General features: G+C 54.0%; 1 protein-coding gene across 4 annotated transcripts in view; it reads left to right on the forward strand.

The window, feature by feature from the left end:
• Positions 1-14102, forward strand: part of LOC104871512 (unconventional myosin-XV) — a 52641-nt gene that overhangs the window by 10091 nt on the left and 28448 nt on the right. For 3 of the 4 annotated variants that reach the window (XM_010637428.1, XM_033767271.1, XM_033767272.1), the window contains 22 exons: positions 473-576; positions 717-780; positions 1686-1799; positions 2440-2601; positions 3393-3506; positions 4083-4141; positions 4232-4355; positions 5253-5348; positions 5722-5853; positions 6357-6482; positions 7096-7173; positions 7853-8001; positions 8111-8156; positions 8336-8460; positions 8921-9038; positions 9539-9714; positions 10176-10260; positions 10924-10977; positions 11072-11153; positions 11227-11357; positions 11886-11981; positions 12608-12843. In XM_010637428.1, the coding sequence (XP_010635730.1) occupies positions 473-576; positions 717-780; positions 1686-1799; positions 2440-2601; positions 3393-3506; positions 4083-4141; positions 4232-4355; positions 5253-5348; positions 5722-5853; positions 6357-6482; positions 7096-7173; positions 7853-8001; positions 8111-8156; positions 8336-8460; positions 8921-9038; positions 9539-9714; positions 10176-10260; positions 10924-10977; positions 11072-11153; positions 11227-11357; positions 11886-11981; positions 12608-12843 (2471 nt within the window). The remainder of the gene's footprint in view (positions 1-472; positions 577-716; positions 781-1685; positions 1800-2439; positions 2602-3392; positions 3507-4082; positions 4142-4231; positions 4356-5252; positions 5349-5721; positions 5854-6356; positions 6483-7095; positions 7174-7852; positions 8002-8110; positions 8157-8335; positions 8461-8920; positions 9039-9538; positions 9715-10175; positions 10261-10923; positions 10978-11071; positions 11154-11226; positions 11358-11885; positions 11982-12607; positions 12844-14102) is intronic. The other variant, XM_010637429.1, reaches the window with a different exon arrangement.

Here is a 14102-nt window from a genome sequence, read left to right on the forward strand (position 1 = left end):
TGTGTGTGTGTGTGTGTTTGTGTGTGTGTGTACGCATGCAAAGTCCGTGCATGCTGTGATGGTAGGCAGGATGGGAGCGTGTGTGTGTGTGGGTGTGTGTGTGTGTGCACATGCACGCTAAGCTTGTGCATGCTGTCATGGTAGGGCAGGATGGGCAGGAAGGGGCATCCATAGGAAGAGGACCCATAGGCATCCAAGAGACCTGTCCTGGGCTGGGGCTAGGGGCTTGCGGTCTGGGGATGGTATATATGGGGCCCAGGGATCTGGGAGAGGATAGTATTGGGCTTTCTACAAAGTAGCTGGACAGCATGGGGTAGAGGTCACTGGGGAGACCCTGGATTCTACAAGGAATCACCTTCTGGTCACCTCTTAACAAGAGGGGAAGCCTGTGTCGAGATGTCCCCTCGTCCTCCCACCCTCAGTTCCAGAACGTACTAAGCTTTCCAAACTCTCCTCTCCTTCTGGGGCCCAGATCCTGGAAGCAACACCCCTCTTGGAGTCCTTCGGCAACGCCAAAACTGTCAGGAATGACAACTCCAGCCGCTTCGGGAAGTTCATGGAGATCTTTCTAGAAGGGTGAGTGGGACTGTGGTGAGGGTCCCAAAGGCCATGCACGTCATCCACCTGTCTGGGCAGCTCCCTAGGGCCAGCTAGCTGCCATTCCCCTCCCCAGACCTTACCCCCACCTCCCGAGCTGATGATGCTCCCCACCCCAGGGGCGTGATCTCTGGTGCCATAACCTCCCAGTACCTGCTGGAGAAATCCCGGATTGTGTTTCAGGTGCGCTACCCCTTTCAGCCTGTGGGTGTGGTGGGATGGGGAGGGACAGGCACTCACAGCCTGGTACCTGTCCAATTATGAACAAATACACGCGTGGGAGCAGGTGCATGTATACACACGTGAGCCGGTAATCTCATCACGTCCCCTCTCCCAACCCCTACGGCCACGCTGGCTCCTCTCAGTCCCTGAACAGACCAGACATGCTTGGGTCTCAGGGTCTTTGCAACTACTGTGTCCCCTCCCAGGGACACTCTCCTCCAAGTTGCCTGCACAGCCAGGCCCCTCGCCTCCTCTCAGTCCTCCCTACTTGTGCCCTGCTCAGAGAAGCCACCCCATTTACAAATGCAGCGCCTCTCCACCTCAGCAGAACTCCCACCCCTTCAATGTTTTATTTCTCTCCAGAGTGCCTTTCACCATCTGACATATTTTACATTTTAACCAGTGATCTGCCGAATGTGTCTTTGCAGCTAGCAAGTGGGCACCAGGAAATCAGGGGTTCCTGCTGCCTTTTCTTCATTGTGTCCTGAGGACCTAGGACAGGGCTGGGGCACAGAAAGCACTCAGCCACATCGGCTGAGTGCTCAATCAGGAAACCTGTGTGTGTGTGTGTGTGTGTGTCCAGGCTGTACACAGGCATATATGTAGGCATGTGTGGCCAGTACACCAGAGAAAGGACAGCCTGTCTTTCTCTTATTTCTCTGAACAAAATAAAATTCCACCACTAATCTAGCTTCCCCACTCCCACCTCCAAGCTGAGGCCCCCCTTGCTCATCACAGAGGTGCTGAGCTTACTTGCAGGTCCTTGTGAGTGTCTGTGTTTGTGAGCATACCTGGGTCTGTCTGTGTGTCTGGGGGTCACCAAGGTGGGTGGCTCCCTTCTCTGCACCCACCCACCCACTCTGCAGGCCAAAAATGAGAGGAATTACCACATTTTCTATGAGCTCTTGGCGGGGCTGCCAGCTCAACTGCAGCAGGCCTTCAGCCTTCAGGAAGCTGAGACATACTACTACCTGAACCAGGTGAGTACCTGCAAGTATTCAAAGCTCTAGCCCCCCTGGGCTGGACCAGGGAGCGCAGCTGTGGTGTCCTAATGTCCAGTGAAGGTGATGAAGGCTTGGGGAAGGCAAGTTTGAATTTGAGAAATCTCATCTCTGCCAGGAGGACAGGAATGTTCAGGGCCCAGAACAGTGGCTAGACCAGAACTAGCCAACCTGGGGCTGCTGTTTGTCACCTCTCTGTGCCTTAGTTTCCTTATCTATGAAATGGAGGCATCGTAGTTCCCTTGTATAGTTTAAGGAGAAAAATAAAAGATAGTAGGAAACAGGGAGATTGATCTTTTGCAAATCAGCGATGAAAAGAGAGGGAAGGAGGGAGGAAAGGGGAACAAAAAGAATAAAGACAGGTACCTCCTCCCACATACACACACAGATGAGGAGAGACATACAATGAACTTAACACTAGCTTGTAGGACACTGTTTCATTATCATTAACCTTAGGCTGCAACCAAAGTTAACAGGGGAAGTCCCTGTTACTCATCACATTTGAAATCTCTGCAGCCTGTCCTGAGACCCCTCAGAACCCTCCTGGCCCATGAGAGTGGGACAAGAGCCTGAGGAGCCATACTGCCCATCCCTGACCACAGCCCCTGCTCTTGCCCAGGGTGGGAACTGTGAGATCGCAGGGAAGAGCGATGCTGATGACTTCCACCGGCTCCTGGCTGCCATGGAGGTGCTGGGCTTCAGCAGCGAGGACCAAGACAGCATCTTCCGCATCCTGGCCTCCATCCTCCACCTGGGCAATGTGTACTTTGAGAAGTATGAGGTGAGGGGTCCCACTGCCTGACGCAGGCCGCCTTTTCTGAGATTTCTGAACTTCCCTTCCTGGTTACACCATACACGTATTTGTTCTCCAACCCCTTGAAACTGTTTAACTTTTTCTTATTGATATGTGAAACCTTTTTATATACCTTGACGGAATCAGACCTTGAGAAATTCAAATATATTTTCCAGTTTTGTCATTTATGTTTTATTTTCTTTACAATTTTTGTCATTTCTATGTTTTTGCCATAATATAGATTATTTTGGGGTGGGTACTGGGGATCGAACTCTGGTCTTTGCATTTTCAAGACAGGCTGTGGAACCACTGAGCTAAATCCCCAGACGAGATTATTTTAATATTACTTTTAGGCAGATCATTTGATTAATCTTTTCTTAGATAAAATTTGAACTTTTTGTCATTTTTAGCAAAAGTTACCTTTCTGAAATTATAACAGCCCTCTCGGATAATTCTTTTTAAGAAAATTTTTTAAAAGAAATTTTATGGTTTTGCGGACTTTTAACATTTAAATCTTTGATGCACCAAAAATGTATCCAAGAAAAAGAAACAAGAATTTATTTATTTATTTATTTATTTATTTACTTTGGTACTAGGGATCAAACTTGGGCCCTTATGCTTGGGAGGCAGGCGCTGGAACCACTGAGCTAAATCCCCAGCCCATGCCCAGTTTCTTTTGCAGAATTTTCTTGGCAATTCTAACTTGTTTCTGGTTTTCATAGGCGCTTTAAGCTCAGCTTATCTAGTTCACAGCACAATGCTCTTGTTGTTTTGTGCAGACAGATGCACAGGAGGTGGCCTCGGTGGTGAGTGCCCGGGAGATCCAGGCTGTGGCTGAGCTGCTGCAGATCTCCCCTGAGGGCCTGCAGAAAGCCATCACCTTCAAAGTGACCGTGAGTCAGCAGGCACAGATTCTGACAGGGCCTCCTACCAGAACCTGGACAGGTTGCTCTACGTGTCATCCTCTGTGGGCCACCGCTACATCTTGCTCCTCCCTCTGTCTCTGTCCATCTTGTAGGTCAGGCTAACCTTAGACTCCAAAGGCGTTAAGCTCCCAACCTCCAGGCCTTTGCATAGCCTGTTCCCTATACCTAGAATGCTCTTCCTCTTTTCATGCCTGCTTCTCCTTCCAGACCCAACATGGGTGTCCCTTCCTCCTGGAAGCCTTCCCTGAGCCTGGCTGGATTAGAGCCTCGCCCAGATTTTCATAGCCTTAGGGTCTTTACCCTTTTCCAAGGCTGTCTGCTAATGCCTCTCTCCTCACTAGACCAGTGGCCCCTACTGCCCTGCGCTGCCAGGTGGAGAGGGGAAAAGGGTATCCTGCCTTGCCTTTGGCCAACTGTGTGGTTGAGATCAGTCACACCATCTCTCCAGCCCTCTTACCTGTACCCCTTGACCTCTAGTCCTCTGAGGGCTTCCTGGAGGTACTGGTCAGCCTGCTGCCACTGAAAAGCCATGTCCTTCCCCAGGAGACAATGAGAGAGAAAATCTTCACACCCCTGACTGTGGAGAGTGCTGTGGATGCCAGGTGAGGCTGCATTCCTCGCTGCCTGGGCCCCCAAACCCCAACACCCCATCTCTGTGCCCCACCCGCCCCAGCACTACCTCTCACCTCCAGGGATGCCATCGCCAAGGTCTTGTACGCGCTGCTGTTTGGCTGGCTGATTGCCAGGGTCAATGCACTGGTATCTCCACAGCAGGACACACTGTCCATTGCCATCCTGGACATCTATGGCTTTGAGGTGGGGATATGTGGGTGGCAGTAGGGGAGACAAAGGGTGAGGCATTGCTGCCTGCTCTCTTTGCTCACACAGCTGATGACAGAGCCCTCCCATGGTCATCTACCCAGCCTGTTCTGCCTTCTCAAACCTTCGAGCAGTCCCAGAGGTCTCAGGACCTGGCTTTGTGCTGGGCACCACGGGGGACCCCAGAAAGCCACAGATCAGGCTTTTGCCCTTGGGGAGTTTCCCAGCTGGGGTGGGGATAGATTCTGAAGGGCCCACGTGATTAGAGCTATGAGACCAGCGGACCTGCACAAGGGGAGCCTAGAGAGAATCACTGCCTCAGCAGGGCTTGGGGTCTAGGGAGGCTTCCTAGTGGAGGAGACATTCCTGAAAGCAGTAAAAGTGTTCTATGGGGAGGAATAGCAGCGGCAAAGGCCAAGAGATATGGCAGGGCTCGGGGTGCTGTTGTATGCACTGTAGAGAAATGATGAGACAGGCAGGATCACAGTATAGAAACCATAACACTCACACACCACCTATTATATGATTCACTTCACCCTCATGATAGCCCTGTAAGGTTGGAACTGTTGGTACCTCCATTTCACAGATGGCTAAACCAAGGCACGGGGTGACTACCCAAGTTCACACAGCTAGAAGGTGGCAGAGGCAAGATTCAAACCCAAACATAAGACTATCCACAGCCTGAGCTTTAGCTTCTACCTGTGCTGCCAGGACCCGAACTGCCAGGCACTCATGGGGCTGGTGGGGCCACATAGGGTCTGAGCAGGTCCTGTGAGCAGGCTTCAGCTCCATGAAGCTGCTGCTATGGAAGGCAGGGAGGGCCCAAGGTAGGACAGATGGGCTGCTGGCCAAGGGGGACTAGCCTGGCTCCCTCTACTACCTCCTCCCCCGCAGGACCTGAGTTTCAACAGCTTTGAGCAGCTGTGCATTAACTACGCCAATGAGAACCTCCAGTACCTTTTTAACAAGATCATCTTCCAAGAGGAGCAGGTGTGCAGCCTGTGAACAGCCTGTTCCCATCCTTACTGACTAGCAGGCCTCCTTGGTGACAGACAAGAACATACTGGTCTCTAAGGGCAATTCCAAGGCCACTGGGAGATAAGTGCAGGAAAAGGCATTCCAGGCAGGGACTTGTGTTCTGGAGGTGTACTTACACCAGCTGGGGTGCACTTACAGAGAGGTCCCCTGCAGGGGAGGCCCTTTTGACATTTGCAGGAAGAGCAGCTCAGGCTGCTCTGTTTAGCAGTGAGTTCCCTGTTCTAGGAAGTATGCAAGCAGAGATGTTCTGACCAGCCTGGGAGGTGGGTTGGATGGGCCCTGGTCAGGCTTGTGAGGCTGAGCCTTTCTTGCCTGCTGTCTGCAGGAGGAGTATATCCGTGAGCAGATTGACTGGCGGGAGATCACCTTTGCTGACAATCAGCCCTGCATCAACCTCATTTCACTAAGGCCCTACGGCATCCTGCGTATCCTTGACGACCAGTGCTGCTTTCCCCAGGTGAGGTGCAGTGTTTGTGAGCCTCCTGGATTCCTGAGGTCACTGAGAATCCCAGGCCTCATCCTACCTTGGGTCACTCCCTGAGTGGGAAGAGGGGCATTGGGACCCCTATCCTACCATATACAACCTGGAGTGATTGAGACTGCACTGGGGGGTCTGTGGTATCTAGAGGAGAGGCTGCACCAGCCTGAGGAGCCAAAGAGGACTTCGTGGAGGAGGTTACCTTGGATTTGGGCTTCAGATCCCGACAGTGAAACTCAAGAGCAAGATGGTAGTGGGAGTGCACAGGCTGTCGGAGGCTCATTCAGCCACATTTGTCTGTAGGGGTCCACTTAGGTTCCTAGTTCTGGCTGAGGCACTTGCTTCTCCACCTAGGGCCATGGGCAGCCATGAAGAGCTGTGAGTTATTCCTTTCACTACTCTCAGGGGAGCAGTCAGAGCTGGGGAATTTGCCACTAGGTCAGGATCGAGGTACCCACCCTCTGACTCCCGCCTACCCGCAGGCCACAGACCACACATTCCTGCAGAAGTGCCACTACCACCATGGCACCAACCCACTGTACTCCAAACCTAAGATGCCACTACCTGAGTTCACCATCAAGCACTATGCAGGCAAGGTCACCTACCAGGTGAGACCCAAGATGGCTGGCACGGGGCAGGGGCTGCATTTCCCCTGCAGGCTGGAAACGGAAAGCACACTGTGGATACCACACATACCTGCTTTTAACTCTAGTCCTCCAGCTCCTAGCTGTGTGACTAGGAAAGTCACTGAACCTCTTTAGGCTGCAGTTTGCATCTTTTAGAAAATACAGGTAATAGTGCCCGTCTCCTGAGGTGCCTATGGGAAGCCAAAGGTAAATCTGGTAAAAAGTAGCTACTTTTGATAGTGATATCACTATTACCTGGTGCATTCCAACCCTGGAGGTCTGGCAACTGGAGATGGGACCAAGATTGGTCCCGTGAAGCCACGGCTGATGCCCCTTTCCCCAAGAATAAGGAGAGTTGGGGAGCCAGTGAGGGAGGCCACAGATGTGGGTTGGGTCCAGTTCTGGGATAGACGGAGAGACGGAGGCCTGGTTAGGGCAGGTCCAGGATCACCCAGGGAGCCTCTGACCTAGAGGGAGGAAGCAGGAGGAACCAGAAAGGGCCTCTGACACATCCTGGGGTGGGCTATGTCTCTGCCCTACCTCTGGTTGTACAGCACTGTCCCCACCCTCCTGCCCTGCCGGTCCCCTTTTCTAGGTGCACAAGTTCTTAGATAAGAACCATGACCAGGTGCGCCAGGATGTGCTGGACCTGTTTGTGCAGAGTCGGACAAGGGTGAGTGAGGCTGGCTTCTGGTGCAGTCTGAGTACCTCCAACCCTCACCCTGTTTCCACTCAGCCTCAGCCCTGCCCCTTTCCTCCAGTGCTGTTTGTCTGGCTTCACACCGGGCCAGGCCATTTCCCCAGGCCAGCTTCACTGCTCCCAGCTCACCCCTTCCTCGCCCACTGAGTTTTGTGCTGTGTGTCTGGAGCCTCTCCCCAGCACTGACCTGAGGCCCCTGGGAGAGCGTAGCAGCCTGATTTGTGTTCCCTGAAGGCTTGGGGAGGCTCCCCCATTACCACCCCCTACCGGCTAGCAGATGGCCCTCAGATGGAGCACAGGGCTGATCGCATCACCTCCCTTCCAGCTTCCACTTCCTCTTCTGTCAAATGGGCAACCCCCTCCTGAGGTCATCAACTAGAGTTCACAGCCCCTGTATATGCCAGGCCATCCCCCAGGGCCATGCACAGTCAGTGAAAGAGAAAAGACCACCCTCATTGTGGGATAGATCCCCTGGAAGGTGGTGAGCCCCCTTTTTTGAGAAGTAAGCAAACAAGGATGGAAGAGAGGGAAGGGGCCTGTTTCTCAGATTCCTTCAGCCCGGGCCCTCTTTCCTCATCTCTTTTTTGACACTTAACACCTCTCTGTTTCCCCTGCCTGTCACCGTGTTTTCACGCCCCGTGACCCTCCCCAGGTGGTGGCACACCTCTTCTCCAGCCATGCCCTGCAGGCTTCCCCTCAGCGTCTGGGCAAGAGCAGCTCCATGACCCGACTCCACAAGGCACACACAGTGGCCGCCAAGTTCCAGCAGTCACTCTTGGATCTGGTGGAAAAGATGGAGAGGTGGGGGAGGCAGGGCACCAGCCTCACCTTTAGTCCACCCATGACCTTTAGTGGTTGAGCGCTTCGCCTCTCTGAGGTCTCACATTGCCTTCCTACTGCCCCTGCCCAGGTGTGACCCCTTGTTTGTGCGTTGCCTGAAGCCCAACCACAAGAAGGTACGTGAGAGCTGAGGCTTCAGGGAGAGCAAAACCCTCCCTGTGCTGTGTGGCCTCGGGCAAGTGGCTTGGCCTGTTTAGACCTCCACTTGCCCAGCCCCTGTAGAGATTTTGCCACTGACGGTGCTTTGAACCTGAATGGGCCATGGGTGCAGACTCCCTCTCTGGGCATCTTCCAGGAGCCGAGTCTCTTTGAGCCAGATGTGGTGATGGCCCAGCTACGCTATTCGGGGGTTCTGGAGACTGTGCGGATCCGCAAGGAGGGCTTCCCAGTACGCCTCCCCTTCCAGATGTTCATTGACAGGTATCTCTGTCAGGGTAGTTCCTGAGTTCCACAGACCCCTACCCAAGCCTCCGTGGCCCTAGGAATACACAATCCAGACAGCATAGGACTTATCATGCACAGTTGTACAGGTTGAACACTGTATAAGACCTATGCTAGCTATTACATGGTGAATATGTTTATTGTTTTACCTTTTTTCAGTTTTAGTTTATCTATATTGACTCCATAGAGGTGATTTTAATAGTTATTATCACTACCTTCCAGCAGATGGCAGTAAAATGTCTTGTTTCCCTGAAATCGCCTGTTAAAATTTTCTGACATCCATTAGTCTCCAGGACAGAGGGTCATTCTCTGATTAGAGGACACTCTTAGTAGGGCCATCACTAGGACCCAGCCTCCTGGACACAGGACTGGGGTGGTAGCCCTGTGGTCTATCCTGGGATAGACTTTGTTACCTTGAGCTGAGTTTGGGCCCCCACAGGTACCGCTGCCTGGTGGCCCTCAAGCACGACCTGCCAGCTAATGGAGACATGTGTGTGTCCGTGCTGAACCGCCTGTGCACAGTCGTGCCGAACATGTATCGTGTTGGGGTCAGCAAGGTGAGTCCTGTCCTGTGCTCAGCCCTTGGAGACCCCAAGATCACAGACCCTGAACAATAGGCTGGGGAATCAGAAATATCCAGGCTAGGGATTCTTGTCCTAGCCAGGCGTGGCGGCACACCTGTCATCCCAGCTACACAGGAGGCTGAGGCTGGAGGATCACAAATTCAAGCCCATCCTGGGCAACTTAGCAAGAGCCTGTCTCAAAATTTCAAAAAGGAGCTGAGTGTGCATAGCTCAGTGTTCCCTGGGTTCCATCCTCAGTACCACCAAAACTAAAATAAGAATTATGTTCTGGAAGCTGTTCCTCTAGGCTGGCCACATGGCGTGCTTCCTCTGCCTGGGCACCAACATCCTTTCTTTCACCTCCCTGAACTCAGCTCTTCTTCCAGCCCAGCTCCATGCAGCTACCCTGTCCTGTCTTCACGGACCTCTGGAGCAGGAAGGCCCTGTCTAGATTCTGGCTCTTTACCCGCCCTGTACCTACTTTCTGTCCCCAGCTGTTCCTTAAGGAGCATCTGCACCAGCTGCTGGAAAGCATGCGGGAGCACATCCTGAACCTGGCAGCCCTCACATTGCAACGCTGCCTCCGTGGCTTCTTCATCCAGCGGCGCTTCCACTCCCTGCGCCGAAAGATCATCCTACTGCAGAGCCGGGCTCGAGGCTACCTTGCCAGGTGGGGCTCAGAGAAGGCAAGACTCCCGCAGATCCTGTGCTTGGGCTTGGGAGAGGCCATGCTGGAACTCAGAGACAAGCTCCTTGTCTCTGCTGGCAGGCAAGCTGAAAGGGGGACCTCTGCAGGAAGAATGATCGAAGTACCGGTGTTTCTGCTTTTGGGTGTCCTTCCTGCCCATCCCCAGGCCCTCTTAATTTGGTGGGAATCCATTCAGCTGAGAGGGCCCAACCCTGCATCTCAGGGACATGGGGACCATAACCCGATAGGAAGTACATGATCTCTGTATGGTTCATTCATACCCTCCCACTGAATTTGCTCTGTGACCTCTACCAAGTCACTACCCTTCTCTGAGCTCCAGTCTCCCTTTCTGACAAGGAGTCCCAGAGTGAAACGTGGGCACTGGCTCCCAGGCCCAACTGACAGAGGCACTTCTGGCCCTTGATCTACTCCCTGTCCCCCAGGCAACGCTACCAGCAGATGCGCAGGAGTCTGGTGAAGTTCCGAGCCCTGGTGCACACATATGTAGAACGCCGGCGCTACTTCAAGGTACAGGCCCTGCACCATCTGGGTGCAGGGGTCCACAGGGAGGGGAGGCGCTTAACGCCCTACAGAAAAGACTGTTGGCTTTAGATAGTCTTGGGCTCCATTCTCTACTCTGCCGTGTACAAGCTGGGTAGTGTTGGTCCCTCTGTGGCCTCAATTTCCCATCTTCCTCTTGGGCTTGGTGCAGAAGGTCAGATGGGATGTGGCATGGGAAGGACTGTCTGATGCTGGGATCAGGGGTCTTCAGGAATTGGGCTTGGTCACAGCTTGGTCACCTGGGCATTCCTGGGTGTGGTCTGGCCCTGACCTTGGGGCTAGACCTGTCCCACTGTCGCATAAACCAGCCACCGGGAAGACAAATGCCACTCCCAAGGCATGGAGGGACTATGTCGCTTTTACTGCTGCTTAGAGCTTTCCAGAGTCTCTCATGTGTCTTTTCCGAAAGTCCTTCTTCCTTGCTGTCTTCTTTCTTTTGCTTTCTCCTTTCCCCTCCCTGTTTTTCTGGCCACTTTGGCCACCTCTGCTCCTCTCTGAAAGGAGCAGTGGCCTCCATGCAGCACGAAGCTGCCCCTCCTCATGCCAGCCGCCTTGTGAGCCTGGCCTGCCCTGCCTAGGCCGCCAGTGCCTCTGCCTGCCATCCCGCCCTGACCATCTGCTCTCCTGCAGCTGAGGGCAGAACGCAGGCGCCGGGTGGAGGAGGTGCGGCTGCGGGAGCAGGAGGTGGGTGCGACTCTGGGTGGCAGCAGGGGACAGGGAGGGAGACTGGCAGGCGGGAGTGTGACAGGCTGTTCCCTCACCACCTACTGTCCCCCAGGAGCTGAGCAAGCGTGAAGTGGTGGCTGTGGGACACCTGGAGGTCCCACCTGAGCTGGCTGGGCTCTTGCAAGAAATGGCAGGTGTGTTAGCACTGGACAGCCGGGAAGGGCACAGGGATGAGGGTGCAGCTACCTCATGCTCCACCCTCCACAGGCCTCAGGCTGCCCAAAGCTCCTCAAGTGGCCCCTGTGCGGACGCCCCGGCTCCAGACTGAACCCCGAGTCACACTGCCCCTAGATATCAACAACTACCCCATGGCCAAGTTTGTCCGATGCCACTTCAAGGTAAGGGCTGACACTGGACAAGGGGACCTGACCCGTGGGCACAGACCACCATCAGAGCTGACATTGTCTGTGGGCTGGGGATGTGGCTTAGTGACAGAGTCCATGGGTTTCATATCCAACATTGCAAAAGAAAAAAGAAGGGACCTAGTCCTCCCTGGGGGCATACTCCCACGGTGCCAGCATGAACCTTCAGTGGTGGATTATGGACATCTGGGATGCCAGGGCCTGAGTGTAGGGAGGTCTCAGGGCTCGGGCAATGGCTTACTCTGCAGGCTGGACTTACTGCAGAAAGGGAAGGACTTGGAAAGCCGTAGAAGCTGTCCTGCTCTCATTTCTTCCTCCCACTCCCAAAGACCCAGGAGGAGTGTCCTGCTGCTTGCTCTTGCTCACCCTGTGTCCCTATCCACACACCACAAACAAGAGCCTACCTCCTGGGCTTTTTGCACTCCCACCTGGCACAGGGCAGGGATCCAGCAGTGCCTGTCAGTCCCAGCATTGCCTCCTCTTGTCCCTGTCCTTTGCCCCCAGGAGCCTACCTTTGGGATGCTGACAGCCCCCTTGAGGACACCCCTCACACGGCTGCCAGCTGAGCACCATGCAGAGGCTGTGAGCATCTTCAAGCTGGTACGGACCCCTGGCCATGAGGCCAGTCTGTGAGGCCCCCAGTGCTGTCCTCCTAGACTCTCCACAAGCCCAACTCATGAGCTCCATCTCTCTTCTTTGGAGAGATGTCTGTAGGGGAATCTGGAATCACTTCTAGTGGCCTTTCTTCTCCCTGTCCTCTTCGTAGCAAACTACTGTCTTGGAGTCTCTCTGGAGCCTTCCAGGGACACAAGTGTCTCCTCACCTCATGGACACTCTGGGGAGGGACACTCCCTGAGCCTAGCCAGTGACCACCAGCCTGTGCAATGGGAAGCACAGATGTGGGGAATCCAAATGGGGCCCGAACTCAGCCCTGGACAGCGAGAGAAAAGGAAACCAGTGTGGTCAGAAGACAGGCAGGAGGGCTGTGGGAGGATGTGAGCAAGGCCCCAGTGGCTGACCCAGAACTCAGATTTCACCCCGGGAGTATAGGGAGCCCAGGAGTGCTCTGCAGTGGGAGGGAAGCAAACAAAGCTAAAAGTCAGAAAAACCCTCTGGGGCCTAGATGGAGCAGGAGGTGAGAGGGATAGCTGGAGGCCAGGAGTGAAAGGAAGGACCGGACCTTGTAGCTCTCTGAGAGGCCCATGGGAGTCTTGTTTGTGGCCCAGGTCCTGCGTTTCATGGGTGACCCCCATCTGCACGGTGCCCAGGAGAACGTCTTTGGGAACTACATCGCGCAAAAGGGGCTGGTGGCGCCTGAGCTGCGGGATGAGATCCTAGCGCAGCTGGCCAACCAGGTGTGGCACAATCACAATGCTCACAATGCTGCACGTGGCTGGCTGCTGCTGGCCACCTGCCTCAGCAGCTTTGCACCATCTTCGCGCCTTGACAAGTTCCTCCTGAAGTGAGTGGGGCCGGGTGGGGCTGGGTGCCAAGGAGGGGCGCAGCCTCTGCTGAGAGGCACAGGCCAGACGTGAACCAGGGATGGCCCTTGGTCTTTGCTGGGCCCAGAGCAAGAGCAGCAGGCTTCACCGTAGAGGGTAGGAGACAGGGCAGACAGGATGAAGGACTTTCAGAACGTAGAGCAGACAAGACCAGGATATGGGGATTGGGAAAGGAGCAGTGATCTCTCAGTCATGGGGTGTGACAAAGAGGTGAGGAGCATGGATGCTGGGCTCTGACAGTGTGGGCTCAAGTCCCACCTCACCCGCGGATGGCCTGTATGATCTTGGGCAAGCTTCTTAACCTCTCTGTGTCTCAGTTTCTTCCCCTGTAAAGTGGGGGAAATGATAGTACCTATTTCTAGGCTGTTGTGAGGATGAGATATATAAACATACCTGCAGTGCCCAAAGCAGAGACAGGGCATGTGGTAAGTACCGTGTGGGCATAGCCATGCTGAGGATGTTGTGATGATGTTACCCTGCTGCTGGGTGAGAAGCAGGACTGCAAGGGACTGAGCTGAGGCAGGGCCTGGGTGTAGATTCCACTCTGGAATTTATGAGCTGTGTGGCCTAAGGCCAGTCACGACCCTTCTCTGAACCTGTGAATTGGACGGTAACAGGATCCACCTAGCAGGGTAGCTGTGTGTAGAGCTTTACTCAGGCTGGGGCATAGTAGGTGGTCACTGCTTGACTAGCCTTGTGACTGTGGCAGCTGTAGCAGCAGGGCAGGGCCACTGCCTACCTTCTCATGTGTGCAGCCCCAGGTTCCCTTCATAGCTGCTATGGGCCTGCACCACATCTGCTCTTGGCAGGGCAGGGGCAGGGAAAGGGAAATCCAGTAGGAAGTGGGCACATGGGTCCCAGGCCCAGTTGAACCCTCAGGGCCATCTATCACATAAATGTGAGCGTGGTGGTTAGACCCAATGGAGGGCATATGACTACCATGTGCTGCCCGATGAAAGAAAGAGGGCACAGTCCTCTAGAGTCCCGTTTTTGCCCAGCTGTAGACCCCCACTCTGACAATGGCACTTTGTTCCAACAAGTTGGGTCCCCTTTGGCCTATCCCTGGATCTCTGTGCTGCCCTAAGATATACTTCTGGGCTAGACTAAGATCCTTTTGGTTTAGCTAAGAACTCTGAGAACTCTGAGATTATTATTTCTTGTCTACAGCCCAGATTTCTTTCTTTCTTATCTTTTTTTTTTTTTTTTTTTTTTTTTTTTT

Source organism: Fukomys damarensis, unplaced genomic scaffold (genome assembly GCF_012274545.1).
Source record: "Fukomys damarensis isolate Sample0158 unplaced genomic scaffold, DMR_v1.0_HiC HiC_scaffold_23, whole genome shotgun sequence".
Classification (NCBI taxonomy): domain Eukaryota; kingdom Metazoa; phylum Chordata; class Mammalia; order Rodentia; family Bathyergidae; genus Fukomys; species Fukomys damarensis.